This window comes from Liolophura sinensis, chromosome 6, assembly GCF_032854445.1.
Source record: "Liolophura sinensis isolate JHLJ2023 chromosome 6, CUHK_Ljap_v2, whole genome shotgun sequence".
NCBI classification, from domain to species: domain Eukaryota; kingdom Metazoa; phylum Mollusca; class Polyplacophora; order Chitonida; family Chitonidae; genus Liolophura; species Liolophura sinensis.
This window is the reverse complement of record NC_088300.1, coordinates 23,280,968-23,299,862: the sequence shown is the minus strand read 5'-3', so window position 1 is coordinate 23,299,862 and position 18,895 is coordinate 23,280,968. Positions and strand designations below refer to the sequence as shown.

Here is an 18,895-nt window from a genome sequence, read left to right as displayed (position 1 = left end):
AGTCGAAGCCGGCAAATGCAAACGAGGAGAAAACAGACCTTCAACATCGAACAAGTTACTTGAGTGAAAAAGTGAGGATGGTCGAACAGGAAACGATCACAGAAGACGAAGCAGCGTTGTATGACAGACAGATACGACTTTGGGGCCTTGATGCTCAGCGTAGGTACGGCCGAGGCAGAGTGAGAAAGCCACAGCGATATGCACATGCTGTTGTTGGTGTGAACTAGATTGTTTCCTTTCCTTTCAGCACTGTAGATCGCCTTGACAGATCCTGAGTTGGAAAACATGTCAATAAAATTAAAATTAATGATTAATTAAACACAGACATTTCTTAAACATATTGAAGACAACGGAGTTACTGTAATTCTTCTAATTTTGGGAGTACGTGGGAAGATCTGGCAGCAATCTGCAGTTACCGGTACCCTATTTCCTCAAATTTTTAGGACAGCTGTAAGTATCGCTGAAAGCCAAGAATTACATTTCTCTTGTTTTTTGACAAAGTAAAGATGTGAATGTGTTGGCCATTAGATGTACTAACCGTGTGAAAAGAAGAAACTAAATATTCCTGCTACAAGTACGTTGTTAAAAAGATTGGTATTGGTTAAAAAGAGCAGACCAGGTGTCCCTAAAATTAGAAGAGTAAGGGTAGTCGCAGGTTTCCTCCCACCAAAGTCCTGGTTACCCTTATGTAAGTGAAATATTCTTGAGTATGGTGTAAAACACCAAGCAAATAAATAAGACCAATTCGGTGACCTAATGGTTAGAGCATCCGCCTCGAAGTTGGGAGACCTGGGATCAAAACGGTCAGGTCATACCTAAGACTTTAAAACTGATACTTGCTGCTGCCGCAGTCTTAAAAATTAACAGAATTACTAATACAGTAGTTTAACTCAACATGTAATTAGTTTATAAGGGGAGACAGGTTTTACCTCGCAATCAGCTCAAATGTTCTCAATACTACATGTATGTGGGTAATTTAATTGTGACAGTGTGCAAATTTTGAAAAGCCAGTGAGTTTTGAAATTCTTATTGGCAAATATATGTTTTTCTCTTATCTGTTTTCAACAAGGTTGCGATCCGCCAAAGTGTTGCTAGCTGGATTGAGAGGCCTTGGCGCAGAAGTTGCAAAAAATATCGTCTTAGCAGGCATAAAATCGCTGACTTTGTTGGATGACACTTTAGTAAGCTTAATTTCATCACTATCAGTATTTTTCAGTATATTTGCGTTGATATATGTATTCAGTACTAAAATTGTGACATTCATGCTGTCACTGAGACTATTGGTATCTCTTATTATAAAACAAAGCATGACAGAGTTGTAAGCTTGGACTTGTACACATGACACACAAACTGAGCTCCTTTGAGTACAGCATCATCGTGAGTACTTAATTTACAGTTTTATGATAAAAACAAATGCTAAAATTTTGTTGGTGCTTGCATGTTGTTTAACCATTTCTATCAACACCCATTTTTAAAGCCACATGTGGTGTTTTCAAACCCAGGGTAGGTGACGCTCAACAGTGAAGTGCACTACCTTGAACTCCCTAAGTGCCGCCACAAGTCTGGATTTAATCCCAACCTTTAAATACACAGGAAATGTCTAGATTCCTACACTTTCATTGTTGTTGAAACTTTAGTGACAATCACTAATCAGCAGTGCTTGTGGAGCCGTTTTGGCAGTCTGTCAGGTTTTAAAGACCACTTGTAAGATGTAGTTGTACATTATCAAGATATATGTTGAAAAGTTTGTCAGTAAGTTGCCTGTGTACAGAGCTTTAATTCAAGCATTTTGACTGGCATCATACAGTTGGAAAATTCTGTAGTTTAATGTTAAGCAACGATCAAAATAATTAGATAAAATCCAGGGGAGGACTGGCATATAAAATGGTATGAAAGTTAAAGAGGTTTTTCATTCTGTGTGTCAGTGCAGTTCCAGTGCCACCGATAGGGTATAAAAAGAAGCTCTTGAGAAGTTTTTGTCCCATGCGAGCAAACCTTGTTGCAGTTAAAAGCCCTGCGACAGTTACTGTTCCACTTTAGGGAGGCTAAATTACCATCCGTGTAGTGCAGTGGATATTAAAATAGCACACTTCCTCCATCTGGATGTACCGCTGTTTTGTAAATGATTTTTTTTTTGCTTCTTTTTTTTTTCAAATTAAGTGAAGTAATAGATGAAAGTTTTTTTGTTTTATTTACAGGAATTTTATGTGAAAAACAGTGAAATATTGAAGCAGACTGAAACTGTATGTTGAAGCTGTAAAAATGCACATAGAAGGTTGGCTATAATCACACCTGTGCCTACTATTTTAAAACAGTAAAATATACTTGAAGAGATATAGTGAAGAAATCAGCTTGAAGAGAAAAAATGGAAAAACTCACCTCAAGTGAAAAGTAGAGAAATTCATTTGAAGTGAAGAGAACTAGGAGAGAAAATGTTTATTTTATGTTCCTATAATAAGTTATATCTGTGTGTAGTGATATAACTTTAAATGTTACAGACTCTAGAATCTCTGCATTCTAATACATCTGCTTACATACACATGTCCTCACTGTCTGTCCATTTCTAGGTGTCCGAAGAAGACGCATGTTCTCAGTTCTTGGTGAGTCGAGATGATGTGGGGAAAAATGTGAGTACAAAGCATGAACTGGTATTGTTGACTCTGTATATTAAGATTTCTGGACTGAAGATAATACTGGTATTGAAATTAAACTGTTTAATTTCATGATTGAATTGGATGGCTTTTTTTTTTTTAAAGTAAGAAAAGCATGTTTTAAATAGATCTAACAAATTTGTTAACCAAATTCCATAAATTACTATCTAATGAAGATGTGAATTTGATGTTATTTCGTACTTTTTGAACTATACTGACACCAGGTGCAGAATTAACACAAAGTCATCAACTAGTTTAAATTGAACAGGTTTAGTACATTGACACGATATTACAGCTATGTAAAAATGACACTCGTACTTACATGACTGTATTCAGTGATTATGAATATTGGCTCATACATTATTTGAAGGACTGCTTATAGTTAAATCCCAGTCAGTTATTCCAAAAAATAATAGAGAATTTTTAATGTGCATGTGAAAAGTTATTCTGTTGTAGAGAGCGACATGTTCTTTAAGCAGAACACAACAGTTAAATCCTATGGTGACAGTCACAGCTGACACAGAGATATTAGATAACAAGGGAGACGACTTCTTCAGCCAGTTTGATGTGGTGTGTGTGACATGCTGCTCCCAGGCAGCCATGACCCGTATCAGTGACATCTGCCACAAGAAGAAGATCCAGTTTTTTGCAGGGGATGTGTATGGATACTTTGGCTACATGTTCAGTGATTTAGGAGAGCATGAATATGTGACGTAAGTAGCAGAATGTAAAATACATGTAAGCGCACACACAAACACACACACACACAAAAACAAAAACTAAAAAAATGCAAAAAACATTTTAAGGAGTGCATCTTCTTCAACCGAGAGTAGTGATGGAAGTTGACTGAGCGGAGCGCAGGGAGCCTACAAACTGGGGTGCTGGGACCCTGGAAGCTCTTGGTTTCAAGATTGTCTCTGATTCCTTCAGAGTGAATTTAGTGATCTGAAAGATTATAAACAGGACATCAACTTTTTGAATTAAGAATGAAAACTGGAGGAAAAGTGATAGTTTTGTTTCATTTCATGGTCTTGTGCAAATCTAGCCTATCACCTTTGACATATGTATACATTTATATGAACCCTTGAAAAATGTATATATAAAATTAAGTGATAAAAACAGCAACAGTATTCAAAGAAAATTCATCCAGTAAACCACAATCATAGTTTAACTTGAGGCCTCCTTAGTGGTAAGCGAGCTAGCGCAGCATAATAGCCCAGGAGCCTCTCACCAATGGGGTCCGTACGTGGGAAGGTCTGTCAGCAACCTGCGGATGGTTGTGGGTTTCCCCCGGGCTCTGTCCAGTTTCTTCCCACCACAAGTTGTTCTGATTGGCCTCCTATAAAGTGTATTATTATCCATTTTCAAAAAAATTACATGTACATGTGACTGGGTTACTAATGACATGAAGAAAGTCATTGAGAAGTTCAGATACTAGAGGATTGTAGCCAGGAAATCAGCTGTGAACTTTTAATAGTGGATGAGATGTTTGAGGGACCGCTGATCCTCGCATACACCCTATACACCCTGATAAAGATGCTGGCATTTGTAATGGATTTGCTACATTGCTGTGACATTTAGCCTTACATGTCACTATAAAATATTCCCTTTAGTTCCAAAACTTCAGAGTAGGTGTGATCAAATTTACAAGCAAACTTTTGTTTTTAAAGCCATCTGCATTCCTGCCGCTTCCAATGTTTCATCACTACTTTTTAAATAGTAATAGCCACCAAAACATTTTTCATTGCTCCATGTTGCTATTTTTTCATTAGTTTTGGATATGTTTATGTTTCAGTAGTCCTTAGTAGCCGTCCAGAACTGCTGCCAGGACTGTAACTGTGAAATGGCAGTTACTATGTTGAAAACATGTGACATTTCTGACAATTTGTCACAAGCTCACTCAAACTTCAGACAAAAGAACTCCAGCTGTGTTTACTCATCATGCCCTAATTAATCAGAGCGTGTATATATATATATTTAAAGCCTAATTTTTCCTCCCTGCTTTTAAAATTTAGCTAGCATGCTGGACTTACTTATGCTGAGCACTCCTGCCAGCCCGGCGAAGTTTTTGCTATCCACGGGCCAGCCAGTCAGCGGTTATTTCCACTAGCCAAGCAACATTCGATGGGATAAAAGCTGATTTATTAGTGGATAGGTTAAATTCCAACCAGTCAATGGTTGGGGTCAGTCAAGTCCCCTCCTCACTCCTTGCATTGTTGGTGTTGTTGTTGATAACACTGAAGTTAGTTTTTGGTGAATTCCATGCTTGGCTACTTATTGCAAATTAAACTATCTATTTGCCAACACAGTGAAGTAAAAGAGGCACTGCTAGTGACAGGAGCAGCTGAACCCAGTATGAAATATTTAGCCGTGTTTTCTCAGATCTTACGTGCAAATCACGGCTGCGTGGTTTGCTGACTAAGTGGATGTGGGTGATGTGTAGTGTATAAAATGTTTACAGTACAGTAAATAACATTTTGTCATTTACAGTGTAATTTGAAAATAAAATGAGATTTCAGACTTTTCTTAAATGACATTCAGATATAAGCAGCAAACATTAAATTCAGGAAGTAAATGCTTAACAGCATTTAGAATATCTGTGAAGGTAAAAAAAAATGTGCTATAGTACAGTAAAAAAGAAAAGAAAATATTGCCCGGCATTCCTAATGTATTCAACTGTTTTGACATTTTGAAAGTTGTACGTACAAAGTTGAGTTTTGTGGTGTTACAGAGTAACACACTCCCATGGTTTACCATTTTAAGTCCCTGAAATTTCCTTGAATATAACAACTGTCTTTAACTTGTAGATATTGTTATACATGCAGGTGTAAAAAGTCAGGGTGATATTAAAAATATAATGCCATATGTGGGAAGGTCTGTCAGCAACCTGCGGATGGTCATGGGTTTCCCCAGGCTCTGTCCGGTTTCCGCTCACCATATTGCTGGCTGCTGTTGTATAACAGCAGTCAAACAAGTAAATATAAATATAATATGTGGGATGAATATAACACATGTTATATACCTTCATTTTAATAACTTTAGCCTTCAAAGTTGAATCTTCAAATGACACGCAGCTATGCCATGAAGACAGCGTGCTCTAGATTATGATAATTTTTTAAGGCCTTATCCTAAAACAAAGCAAAAAGTATAGCTGTTATATCAATTACAGCAATGTCGGGGTTGAAGCCAGCATTTCAGATCTATATGATATCAATTGTGGTTTGATGCATGTAAAGTTTTCATGCATTGGGACACCAAATGGTATTACTCCTATGTCTCTAATATCATTTGCATTGTAGATGGTGTCATTTCAGGGTTAAATGATGTCAGTTTTGGTTTGACACCTGAATTTTTTGATGCAGCCTACGGACCGGCCCGGATAGCACAGCTGGTAGAGCGTCCGCTTCGGGGCCGGTAGAGTCACACCTAAGACTTTAAAAGAGGAAGTTGTAACTTCCTCGCTTGGCGTTTAGCATGAAGGGGATAGTGCAACGAGTGGTTGACCCGTATCAGTATAATGGCTCGGGTGGGCGGCTTACTTGCCTTCGGTAAGTCGTCTCAGTGAAGCAGCACTAAATAAAAGAGCGGTGGAAATCCGTCCTGCAACAAGGAGGCACATTACACGTACATGCACCCTAAGGATTCCTTCGTCATCAAAAAAAATATGAAAAAATGTTGAGTACGACATTAAACCCCAAGCACTCACTCACTCAGTCTGAATGGTATTTTAAAACGTGGTTAGTTTCAGAATCATAGACATATTAGTTCTGACTGCCGGGCTGCAACAAATTTGGTGGAATAATAATCTGAACAAAACCCGTAGGGGTTTCAAGCCATTACTAGAATGATAGTCCATGTACATGCAGTTACGTAGTTTTGGTTGCTCTGTATCACATGGACAGATCTGAGTTTGTCATCTACAATTTTGCATTTCCAGAGAAGTTCTCAAACCTAAGCCAAAAAGAAGTGATGAAGGTAGTGGAGAACCCGCAGCCAAAAAAACGAGAACAGAAGAGAGAGAGACGATAATGGTGAAACATGTGAGTCGTGTGAGAATTAAAGATCATTGTGCTTGGTTTACAAACATACATTGTTACAAGACAAAAAAAAGTATGGGAAAATATGAACTGTTTGAATGATAGAAATGAAATGAAATGAAAGAAAAACTGTGTAGATGGGAGTTATTATTGCGGTGTTGCTTTTGTGAGGCCAGCTTAATATTTTTCTTTAAAAGGCTTTATCATGTGTTAGTGCTGGAAGGAATCTCTGCATGTCTGTACTTCAATTTTCTCTGCATCTGTTTATGCAGTTGACTTCACATTTGCTAGATGTATTACTTAAGACACTGAAAAGTGAGGGTGAAGTATTGCAAAAATTATTCACTGCATGTACAAATTAAGCAATAATGGTGTCACAAAGATGATTCAGCCATTGCACGAATAATAATAAATGAAAGCAATGTTATCATAGTAGATGCACATACAAACTACACAGTTTGTAGAGCACCCGCTTCAGGAGCGGTAGGTCCAGGGTCAATCCTGGGTCGAGTCACACCAAAAACCTTAAAAGAGGAAGTTGTAACTCCCTCGCTTGGCGTTCAACATGAAGGGGATAGTGCAACGATTGGTTCACCCGTATCAGTATAATGGCTCGGGCAGGGCGGCTTACTTGCCTTCGGTAAGGCATCTCATTGAAGCAGCACCAGATACAAGAGCAGTGAAAATCCGTCCTGCAACAAGGAGGCACATTACATGCACCCTAAGGATTCCTTCGTCGTCATATGACTGAAAAATTTTTAAGGACGACATTAAACCAAGCACTCACACACCCATACAAACTACATGTATGTTCTTCCAAATAATACTGAACACATGTACGGTTTGGAATTATTGGCTCTCGGAACTCAAAGCTTCCTTACAATAAGGAAGATATGTGCTTTGAGTACATTTCTGCTAATACTAGAGAGTGTACTTGTCGGGACTTTGGAATTGTTTGCCAGCAAAATTACTGTCCACCACCTCAGAATTTTCCTGAATATGATTGAGTGTTGCTCACTGTATATCATGTATTAAGCTGTTAATGATAACTGATAATTTTTTCTAACCAACTTCTGATGCAGGTAACACAGTAATGATTTTTTTTACACAAAAAGTTGTCTGCTTTAAATCAACAGAAAACGCATGCTGTGTGACAGCTATAAACATTTTGTCTCTTAAAGAGATTTTCCTTATCCAATTGTAGGAACATGATGGTTGTAAAATTGAATCCCCTGCTTTCTATTTTGACATGTTTTGAGGAATGTTTTCAAGGTGATGGATGGATTGTATTGTTTTTAATATCCCAGGAAAATGCCATAGTTTGAGATCATGTAAATGTAGTACATATATTTGTAACTTTAGTTTGTAGACATATTATTGACACATTATTTTTGTGTTCTCGTTTCTTTGTTTTCAACCACTTCATTCAGAGGGCATAGCATACTGTTCTTTGTTTACGTGTTCTCTGACCTCATTTAACTTTTATATTTAGAGTGAAAATTTTGTGGAGCTCAAGGATGCCTTAAGCGTTGACTGGACAGAAGAAAGCAACAGTAAGAAAGTGAAGAAAACTCCAAGTACATTCTTTCTACTGCAAGGTGGGTGGAGATTTTCATGCTGTTGGTATCCTCAAGTTTTTTATTTCATTTTTATTGTAAAACAAGTGGAATAAATAAACCCAAGACTTTCTAGACTGATGTTCTTTTATACCATTGTATTTTATACCGTCGTACTTTTACAGTATTGTTAAGTACAGTGGTGATATGTGTATTACACATTTGCTAGCTATATGAATGACTCATGTACTTTTTATAGCGTATGACAAATCTCTGATGCTGGTTCGTGTATATACTATCAGTGGGGATAACCCTTTTCCTTATAATGTTAACTTGAAACAATAAATTTTTCAGAAGATAAAGAGTCAAAGTAAAAAATCAATATAACATGAGTAACTTGAAGCTATTGGCAATTACAGAAAATTAATTATCTCTCTGCACAATACTTTGATCAGAGTAACACGATTAACTTACTAGAAGCATGTAGATGAACAGCTCCGCTTTCTCAGCTGTACAACGATTACCTGCTGTGGTGTTTCTTAATACTGTGATTTTATATGGCATCATAACTGCATGCTCATGAGTTATGATAAAAAAAAAACTAATATAAAAATTTAAAAGCCAGCCTGTACATGCATGCATAATGTTGTAAATGTTCTTAAACCTTAGAATGCAAGGTCACTGGAAATTACAGTGATCTACTACATACAGGGCCGTATGAACAACGGTGATTCATAACTACTATATTAAACAAATGTGACTATCTTAGCCCAAATGCTGCCTACAGTTACTGATATCCGGCCAATATGTCTCAGCAGGTGATACAATGGCTTAACCTTGTTCAGGATGGTCAAGTACTTTTACAGAAGTGACATGAAAGGAAAGTCAAACATGATGTTACTTTGACTAATTAACATATCGCATTGGTCTACAGTAGATTGACAGTTTGACAGGATTGACAGGTCATTGATACTGACCAACACAATAGACCATAAAGTCATTTACAGTTTTCTTATTTTATCTTATACATGTACTCATTTGACCGAACTGGTACAGCATTGTAAAATCAATTTCAAGTCAGAGGAGGTAACTTGTCCAAAAAGTATAGACATAAAGTTGCCATGGTAGCGAATCCTGTCAGGTCTGTATTACTAACTTAGTACAGTATTTAACTCTTAATAGAACTATTAACACTGTTGCATTATCTTGCAGCTAAATTGCGTATAGGGTGAGGCAGTGATTCATATCAGATTTGGAGCTACAATATGTGGTATAGATTACTGTGTGGAAACCTTACAACTAGCTGCAGCCATGTGCGTTCCTACACGATGGATCAGCCGTTTAAGTACATGCAAACATAACAGAACTGCTCAAAATGTTTTTTAACTATTATTGTTTATGCTACCGAGCGTACCGTATTGAAGATCTATGACATGATTCATACTTGCTCACATGTTGATCTTTGTGTAAATTTTGACACGTTGTGTAATTTGTTGTGCAATCTGACTTTGTCAAGTTGATAGCAGACACTCAGCAAGGTGATTGATCAGGGGGACAGCTTAACCAAAGTTATAGTACAGACAGTAGATCACAAAGTTTTTTTATAAAGTTTACCATCTTTTATTAGTCTCATGAAAACAGCTTACCTTCAGGTTTATAACTGTATTTGTGCCACACACACTAGAATTATATTTCCAACAAAATGACTATTTTCAGAGGCATGTCCTATCTAAGATTGGCATAATGGACTTGCATCACGAATATAATAAACAAAGAACATATGCACATGAAAGTTACAGCAGCCCTTACATTAATATATATATATTCCCTGTGACTACAGTGTGACATTAATTATATACTATTTGTGGTCAAAGAAAAGGCAGCGAAAAAACTTGTTTCACAATCAAAGAGCAATTAAAAAAAATTGCAAAAAAAACCAGTAAAACGGTTAAGAAATGGGGTCCTCTTTGGCGGTGGAGGTTAACACGCCAGCTCGGTGCCATGACCCAGGAGCCTCTCACCAGTGCGGTCACTGTGAGTTCAAGTCCAGCTCATACTGGCTTCCTCTCCAGTTGTAATTTGGTAGGTCCGTCAGCAATCTGAAGATGGTTGTGGTTTCCTCCAGGCTCTCTTCGGTTTCTTCTAATGGTGGCCGCTGTCATACAAGTGAAATATTTCTTGAGTAAGGCCTAAAACACCTAGGTCATATTGGCATCCATTTTGTATACTCACAGTATGTCTCATAGAGATCAAGTAGTTTTAACAAGCTGTTGTATCAGGCATTCTCGTCTAACTCACAATTTTATCCTTGATGGGCGCTCTGTCCTAGAATGTGTTGGATGTGGTGCTCAATACGGCATCAAACATATCCTGGTTGACTGTGTGGACTTTGCCCATGTTCGGCAAAGATTCTACACAGTCAACTGTAATATAGATGCTGTCGTAAAATATTTGAGAGCCATTGGCCCATATCATAAAATATAAACTTTAATTGTCATAAATCTTTATCGATAAAAAGTTATATACATATAGATTTCTTGATATACTATTATTAAAATATGCTGATTTTTGAGTTTTAACTGTTTTGGTTTTTTCTCTATGATTTTAAACATGTCCGAACATTTTTGTTTCGAAAACTTTGATCACCATGTGTTTCACCTTGTTCTCACCATGATATGGCTGAAATTTTGCTCATGTGGCATTAAGCCATAATCATTCATTCATTCATTCACTCATTCATTCTATGATGAATGAAACTTACAGAATCAGGCAAAATGAGTGACTCAGTCATGGTCAAAGTTATAGGTGAAACACCGCAGAAGTGAAATTGTATGCCTGTTTCTCACCTGAAAATGTTATTGTAATTACAGTTTTGTTAAAGTTTATAGACGCAGAAGGTCGTCGTCCGTCAACAGGCTCTGTGAGTACAGATATTGAAACTCTACTTAAAATCCGTGATGACATTCTGGATAAACACAAAATCAACAAAGAAGTTTTGCCAAATGATTTCTTCAGGTAAGTCTTTGTCTTCATCAGTCGTCTGTGTACATGTAGGCTTGAACTCTTCACCTCTCTTGGCACATGGCCTCAGACCCCTGTTCATTTTCCATAAGCGACAATGTTAATGTTTAGTGCTGTAACTCAGTGTCAAACATTCCGTGGCCAATAAGCTTTGGTGCATACCTGGCCCAGCCTGTGAGAAAGCAGCAATAATAATCTTGACGTAGGTTGACCGTAAAAATCTGGACCTTCCAATGCTGGCAGCCGGAAGGGTGCCAGGCAACACCAAGGCCACGTCACTCGCAGCCTCATCATCACCTGTCTCCTTGTGTCCTCTCGCCCAGAATTTCAAACTTTCATCATTAAAACTCATACCTGCCCCAAGTACTGATTCCACATTCTAATCAGAATACTCAGGCCATTGTCTAGTGACACTTTTGTAATTGTGAGGATCTTCAGTAGATCTGACCTTTGTGACCTTGGTGCAGGTGAACAATGCGGTAAAGGAGTGTGCGTGTGACATAATACAAAATAGTCATTATTTAGTTCTACTGGCCTTTCAGAATGGTGTATATATGACTAATGGCCTTAGTATTAATATAGCCTCATATTTATATCTGTGGCAGGAAGGTCTTGCAGCAACCTGCGGATGGTCATGGGTTTCCCCCGGGCTTTGCCCGGTTTCCTCCCACCATAATGCTTGCCGCCGTTGTATAAGTGAAATATTCTTGAGTACGGCGTAAAACAATAATCAAATAAATAAATAAATAAATAAATTATATCTGTGGTAAAAGGCACCATTTTGGATTTTGTGTTGTTTGGGTGGCCTTTGAAGGCTATCCTTAAAACTTTCTTGATAAGTTTTGCTGTTAAAGAATGAAAGACTAGAAATTTACAAAGATAAGAATTCAATTTTACCACCTAAACCGAAAAATATGCAGCTATATATGTGCATGTACCAGTGCAACTCTTTTAACAAATCTAGCATTCTGAATGACAGTTGGGATAAGGGTGGACAACTTAGAAGAAAAAATACTATAACTGTTACATACTGCCAGCTATACCCGTTTTGGGTAGCACTTAGGCATAGATGAAAGGTTGTTATTTCTGTTCTTTAATAGTAAGCAGTCTTATCTTTTTATCTACAACTGTATACATGAGTAATGGCATGTCACCCATAACCCATAACTCAGACATTACAAGCTTTATATTTTATGCCATTTCTTTATCATAGCTCCGGTCGTAAGTGGGAAGGTCTGCCAGCAACCTGCGGATGGTCGTGGGTTTCCCCCGGGCTGTGCCCGGTTTCCACCCACCATAATGCTGGCCGGCGTCGTATAAGTGAAATATTCTTGAGTATGGCGTAAAACACCAATCAAATAAATAAATAAATAAATAAATTTATCATAGCAAATTGCTCCTTTATACAGATAGATTATATTAGAACTGAGGATGCAATCTTAAAGATAATGTATAGTGCATTTATGGGTATGCTTTATTTTATTTTCCTTTGGATGCTGATTGTTATATTTTGGTATATAGACCACATGACGATATTGGCATCATTATATAAACTACGTCTCTGACAATTATCTTACGTGGAAGTCCTGTCCCTTGAATGAATCAAGAGAGAGTTTTCAAGATTGGTGTCTCTTATAATATATTGGTCCCATACCATGAGCCAAATATGCTTTGGGCCAAATACATTTGACATTAAAATGACTGCTTTACGGATTTGTCTGCTATATTGCTATGCGCCTTGCAGTGTCTTTTGAATTATTTAACTGATGTACATGATGTGATTTTCTACAGCCATTGTTTTGCTGAGCTGAGTCCAGTTTGCGCTGTGGTAGGGGGAGTTCTAGGACAGGAAATAATCAAGGTAATGGCGACTTTCTACAATCAGTCATAGAGTAAAGAAGGATGTGTTATACAGCAGGGGCTAGTCAAATTTGGATGTTACCATGGTAACCACATTTACAGTAAAGCTTTCATTATCTCCATGCCCGGTATATGCTTGGAGTCTGGTGTAATTCCTCAAGCTAAGGTGCTAAAACTTCAATACTTGTGGACAAGTTGATTTTGGTGAACTGATGGGTGAAATTTTACATGCAAACAACTTGGAGGTTTCTGTGGTAATCACATTGTCATTACATGTGAACACAGATTTACATCGTGTGTTTTAATAGCTATAATGTTCTTTTGGGAGACTCATTCACATGGTGCCATTGTAGTGTTCTTCCTGTACAATGTACTGGATCTTCATCCACTGTGACACTGTACCCACCCACATACTTGTGATGTTCACACTATCCCTGTTTTCTTTCACCCTCATAGGCTGTGTCAAAGAAAGATCAACCTCACAACAACTTTTTCTTCTACAACGGCGTGGAGGGAAGCGGGTTGGTGGACACGATTGGATCCTGAAATGTGAAGCCGGTTACATGGCTTGACTGCTGGAAGAGGGCAATATGGATGGTGCTACGTTCGTTATGTGTAATCCTCACCGTGGGGTCGGTTGTTCAAGACTGTGTTAAGACTCTGTACCAGATTTAACTTCAAGCCCAGTCCTCAGTTTTGTGCTTGGCCCAAAAATAATTGTGTATAGCAGTATATTAGATATGAACTGAATCTGCTGCTGTTCCATTTGGTTTCTGTAAAACTCTGTTGATTGCTTGGTTTTGATACAATCATAAATATGTAATGTGACTTAATACCAGTATTAGCTAATATACTATTGAATAACTGGGCCATGGTGGAGTATTCTGTCAGAAAAACCATGACCTAGATCTCACTTCAGAGTAAATGTCAGCCACAGATTTCTCCTATAGCAATGAAAAGTTAGATTATGAAGTACATGTAAGTTAGCAGATTTGGGCACAGCTCCTGCTGGTCCCAACAATTTCAGGATGTAATTTTTTATATTTCTTTCAATATTTGCGAAATGGTTGTTTGATGAAACTTTAATGTCACCTAGGGCCAGTTGTTCTACACTGTCTTAAGATTAATACCAGATTTAACTTTAGGCCAACTATTCAGTTTTGCACTTGGTCCCAAAATAATTGTGTAACAGTATATTAATATGAACTAAATCTGCTGCTGTTCGATTTGGTCTCTGATTTCGGTTGCTGTGTTTTCTCTAAATCATAAATATATTAAAGGACTTAATACTGGTATTAGCTAATAGACTTTTGAACAACAGGATCTTCGTCATGTAAACACCATGTGTGCATGATTGATAGGCTTAAAGCATCTGATTTTGTATACCTTTGTAGTATTGTGTGTGTGTAGAGTACATGTGCATGTATTTCCCAGAGCACCTACAATAGTGTGGATACATTTTTCCGACTTTACCATATTACCTGATTTGTCAGTACTTGCATATTTAGTATTGTATACTCCATATATGGTTATACTGATAAAAATAATTATGTGCAAAACAAAAACTGTTTCAGATAACTTATGCTGAGCCTGGGTTAAGGCTGTAATAAATTTACATGCACTTAAATACTTCAACTATATTTGAAACAAAAATTGTGTATGCTGAGCCTTTGTTACAATTGTATCAAATTTGATTTACATGCATAGGAATTATATTTTTGCCTAACTGCATTAATTCATTCATGTCATATGTGAACACACATTGGCTCATTTGCATGAGAGTAGCTGAGTAATCACAATAGGCCAAGCTAGACTGGAGACAAAGTGGTTCCAAATCTTAGTACCCAATTACCAATCCTTTGATTAAATGTGTGCTTTTTTTGTAACTCTTTTACAGAAAAATTCATGACATTAAAATTGTATGTACATTTGATCATCAATCGTCATTTTGTTGATTTCAGAACTGACTTAAGTGCAGGTATTGATCATATGCTTTTCATTTTTTTTTAGACATCGATAATAATTCGTAATCAATACTTTCGTGTACAAATGTAGATAATCGCTAATTCCCACTAGGCTCGGGTTCAGATTTGAGATTCCCTTGTATTACATGTAGTAGTAATAGGCCGTCGAAAGTGACGCGATGAAGGTTTTACAAGTTCATTGCAAATCACGTGTCTTGCACCAATGCAGCGTGCACAACCAGCTCGTTCTGTGAATCAAAAACTGTCACGACAATTTGTCTGTTATTTCTTAAAGATGGTTCACTCCGGTTTTTGCTGTTCATTAAACTAATGGCCTTCCTAGAAGCGAAAAATTATGAGTACCACCTTTAACACCAATCAAAGAAGCACTCCCTTTACCATTTTGAGTCGCCAGATTTATGGCTGTAACAAAGTACATATGTACTAGTACAAAAAAAAAACCGCCATACGGTTAGTCGAAAAGAAAGAGGATGTCTTAAAACTAGAACTTGATTAGTTACATCATTGTGGCGAAACTAAATTTTAACCGCTTTACGATTTACCGTTTCGAAAAAGGTGCGGAAAACTCTTGTGATGGACTCACTACTGGACAAGCGAGGCGTACAAATATAGTCCCCTTGGGGTACTATAGTAAATTAATAAACAGACATGTATGGGTCCTAATGTAGGTTTTTGGATCACATGTAAAGTTAATCGGGCGTTTTAATGCATGCTATCTAGTGCTAGGCATACAGGTTCCAGGTAGTAGTGTACCGTACTGTGTAAGAGATTAAGAAGTGATTGAAGCTTTCCCAGCGTGTAATTCTTTGCCGCGAAGATCGATCTCATCAGAAGATGTTGACTTAACCCACGGTTCAAAGCACCGTCTCACCAAGACATTCCTACCCTAACTGCATGAAAAAATCAGCACAATGAGGGCCGAGGTGATATTTATTTATCCATGTGTTCATTTTGTTACGACCCAAACTGTCTGTATTATAAAGAGATGGCTTGTTCGAAATACACGACAGTTTAGCCGCACAAAAAAGTAACCAAAACCAGCAGATTTTATTTTACAACAATTTATTAGGTTTAACAAGAACAGATAACAAGACTTTTACAAGTACTAAAGTACTTAAGTTTAACAAGAAAGGATAGCAGTATCTATACAAATACTAAAGTACTGTCATGTACAACGGTGTCAAGTCCAAACGGACGCATATACTCCACAATGCTTAAAAATTGCACGGAGGCAATATTCATAAGAGGGAAAATCCACAGTATAACTGAGTGTATGACGAAATATACACAAAATTCCACAGACAGGGTCCATGTACTAATAAGCACTGTGTACACAAGAGCACAAATTAAATATACAAGTTCAGACTGAACAAGTGCTCGGTTGAGATATGATATAACAAAGCCAGAGGCTATAAAGACACCAAAATTCAGCACAAAAGGCCCACTAAAGTAACACACAGCGAAAGTATCCAAACTCTCAATAATTCTCCTTTCTCCCCCTTTGGCCTGCTTTCATACGTCTTGTATAGACTGGTGGAGTTTTCTAGAATAAGAAAATTCTTCAACACTTATTGTAAACAAACAGGCCCCAAACTGAGGGTATTCTGGAACATTCTAAGGCAGAGGCAGACAACAGGTCCTGAACTCTGCAGATGTAAACAGTGGCAAGCTAAATTTAGAAGCTGACGGCAGTTGTTCACATAACAATTTGATTGGTGTTTAACGCCGTGCTGAAGAATTCTGTGACGGCGGTCATGATTACGAATGGTGATAGTCAGAGAGTTCGGTGTTAAACACCGATTTTGCGGGGCAAGGTGCATATGCCTGGCAGACTTCCTGATTTAAAACTGCGATTGTAGCACTGGAAGTCACGGCACAAATCTCCGACATAATCACTTGTCCTGCAAGGCCTACTGCGCCACCTGATTGTTATGCTGGTAGTCTGAAGGATACCGCGTCACCAGCTACAACGCCCATGTGCCCAAAACTCACTGCTCTTTGGTTGTATAGTACTCGTGCAGGTAAGAAAACACTGGAAGAAAAGAGACGTCTAGATTCTAATATCGCACATCCATGCTAAAATGTGATCGACACAGGCACTACTGTCATCGTTTTCCTAAATATATAACTGCAGAGAAGAATCGCGTGATCTGCAGACTTTCAATCAAAAAACCCTGCAGTATATTTTTCTATTATCGCGATTTTCTCTGTTTGCTTAAAGCTTAAAGTCCTTTTTTATGAATATGTGGCTTATGAATGAAGGAAATCTATGCTATATGTAGTTATATCGTTCGAAGAGCTCGAAGCTCTGTCTCGTCTAGTAAAAAAAAATGAAAAATTACCCTCTGTTCGCGCGCAAGGCGCGGCTTGTCGCATCCCAGAGCGTTTCGCCACTTTCATTCGACGAGTCGATACGATAAATCACACTGTGTGAGCATAGCTTAAAAGTTAAGGAAAGCACTAAAATAAGGTTTAAATAAGCTTTGTCCAGGAAAATAGTTTTATTTATTTATTTATTTTTTCTAAACGTCTAAAATGCATTTAAAATTTGGCATTTTATGGTGGCCTGGTGGGGCCTAGAGGCTATCAGTGACAAAATAGCAATATTTTTGGCTTGAAATAGTTCGCTCCAATGACCATATGTGGGATGCATTCATAGCGCAAGATGTATTTTGAACGATGAAATATAGTAATCTAAGAGTGTCAAGTGGCAAAAAGCTGAAGTGACATAACTGGTCTCAATATGGTCAAAAAAGGCCACAGCAGAATCCAAAGTTTTAAATGCATTTTACTAAGTCGAACAATATTCTAAAAAAATAAATCAAACTACTCTCATCGCTATGCAATGATCTCTTTCCTACAGTTCTTCTGGGATAGATTAATTTTATCTGTTACATAACAGATTTACCAAACAGGCTGTTCCATTATTCTCCTATAAGTAGTATTCAGTTTCATGGAAATTGTGCATATAACAAAAACATAATGTAAGCGAAATAAACTCTAAAAAACGAGAAGAAATCCACCGCCCTTGGTCAGGTAGCGTTACCAGGTATGGTGCAGTTCCTTTTTCTATTAAATTCTTTGATGAAAGGAACTTTTGTAGATGCAGCTGTCGCTTCATTGGACCTTGGTGAGAACATAAAATCGATCGACCACGCTAGGTAATATAACAACAAATATAACTAGTCGCCCACCAATGTCTTGTGCATATCTCTGCGTCGCATGTGAGAAAGTTAGTTAGTAACCTGCCAAACGTAGGTGGTTTACCACGGGCACTCCGGTTTCCTCCGCCATCGTAGAAGTAAAACATTCTTGAGTATGACTTTCAACAACAATCAAAAACATGCATTACCTACAGTATGGTATTTATCCTTAAGTATCTACTTGGATATAAACACAAAAGGCACATATACAGTCACATTAATTTTATCACAAAGAATTACTGAGTCTAGCAGAAGACCTAGACACCTGGCTTTACGAATAACAACGGGAGATAACTGCTTCCACGAAAGGCATAATCATACTGTATAAAATCCCTTGCTATGAACGAAGGTCCGATGGGTTCATTTCCCCCAGGTACACTCCATGGCCACCCTATCGTATGAAGAGGCTCGCTGGTCTTAATCAGGTCTTATTTTCTACAATTATTTCATGACACAATCTGAGAATTTTTTCCCAAATTAAGACGAAGCCAGCGGCGGCGATGCCAACTGCCAAGGCGAAGAAAGCAGCCTGCACGTGGATTAATCCCACTACTGTCTGTTTATGGTGGACTTGATGGTCGC

The 18,895-nt window shown here is 37.8% G+C and overlaps 1 protein-coding gene across 2 annotated transcripts; it reads left to right on the top strand.

Moving 5' to 3' along the window:
- The first annotated feature begins 28 nt into the window (after window positions 1–28).
- Window positions 29–15,035, top strand: LOC135468332 (SUMO-activating enzyme subunit 1-like). 2 transcript variants are annotated; one of them, XM_064746528.1, is made up of 9 exons: window positions 29–163; window positions 1,070–1,181; window positions 2,568–2,627; window positions 3,108–3,364; window positions 6,589–6,691; window positions 8,181–8,286; window positions 11,133–11,259; window positions 13,057–13,126; window positions 13,582–15,035. In XM_064746528.1, exons 1-9 carry the CDS (start codon window positions 78–80, stop codon window positions 13,669–13,671), a joined length of 1,011 nt encoding a protein of 336 aa, XP_064602598.1. In that variant the 5' UTR covers window positions 29–77; the 3' UTR covers window positions 13,672–15,035. The 2 variants fall into 2 exon arrangements, with proteins under 2 accessions (XP_064602598.1, XP_064602597.1); XM_064746527.1 differs by having other exon boundaries at window positions 11,115–11,259.
- Window positions 15,036–18,895: the final 3,860 nt, after the last annotated feature.

What these genes read in the sequence shown, in the direction of transcription:
- LOC135468332 (XM_064746527.1), top strand. Translation starts at nt 78, where the DNA reads ATGGTCGAACAGGAAACGATCACAGAAGACGAAGCAGCGTTGTATGAC. An exon ending in GAGATGATGTGGGGAAAAAT is followed by an intron (nt 2,628 to 3,107) that starts GTGAGTACAAAG and finishes ATTCTGTTGTAG; the next exon opens with AGAGCGACATGTTCTTTAAG. An exon ending in GGAGAGCATGAATATGTGAC is followed by an intron (nt 3,365 to 6,588) that starts GTAAGTAGCAGA and finishes TTGCATTTCCAG; the next exon opens with AGAAGTTCTCAAACCTAAGC.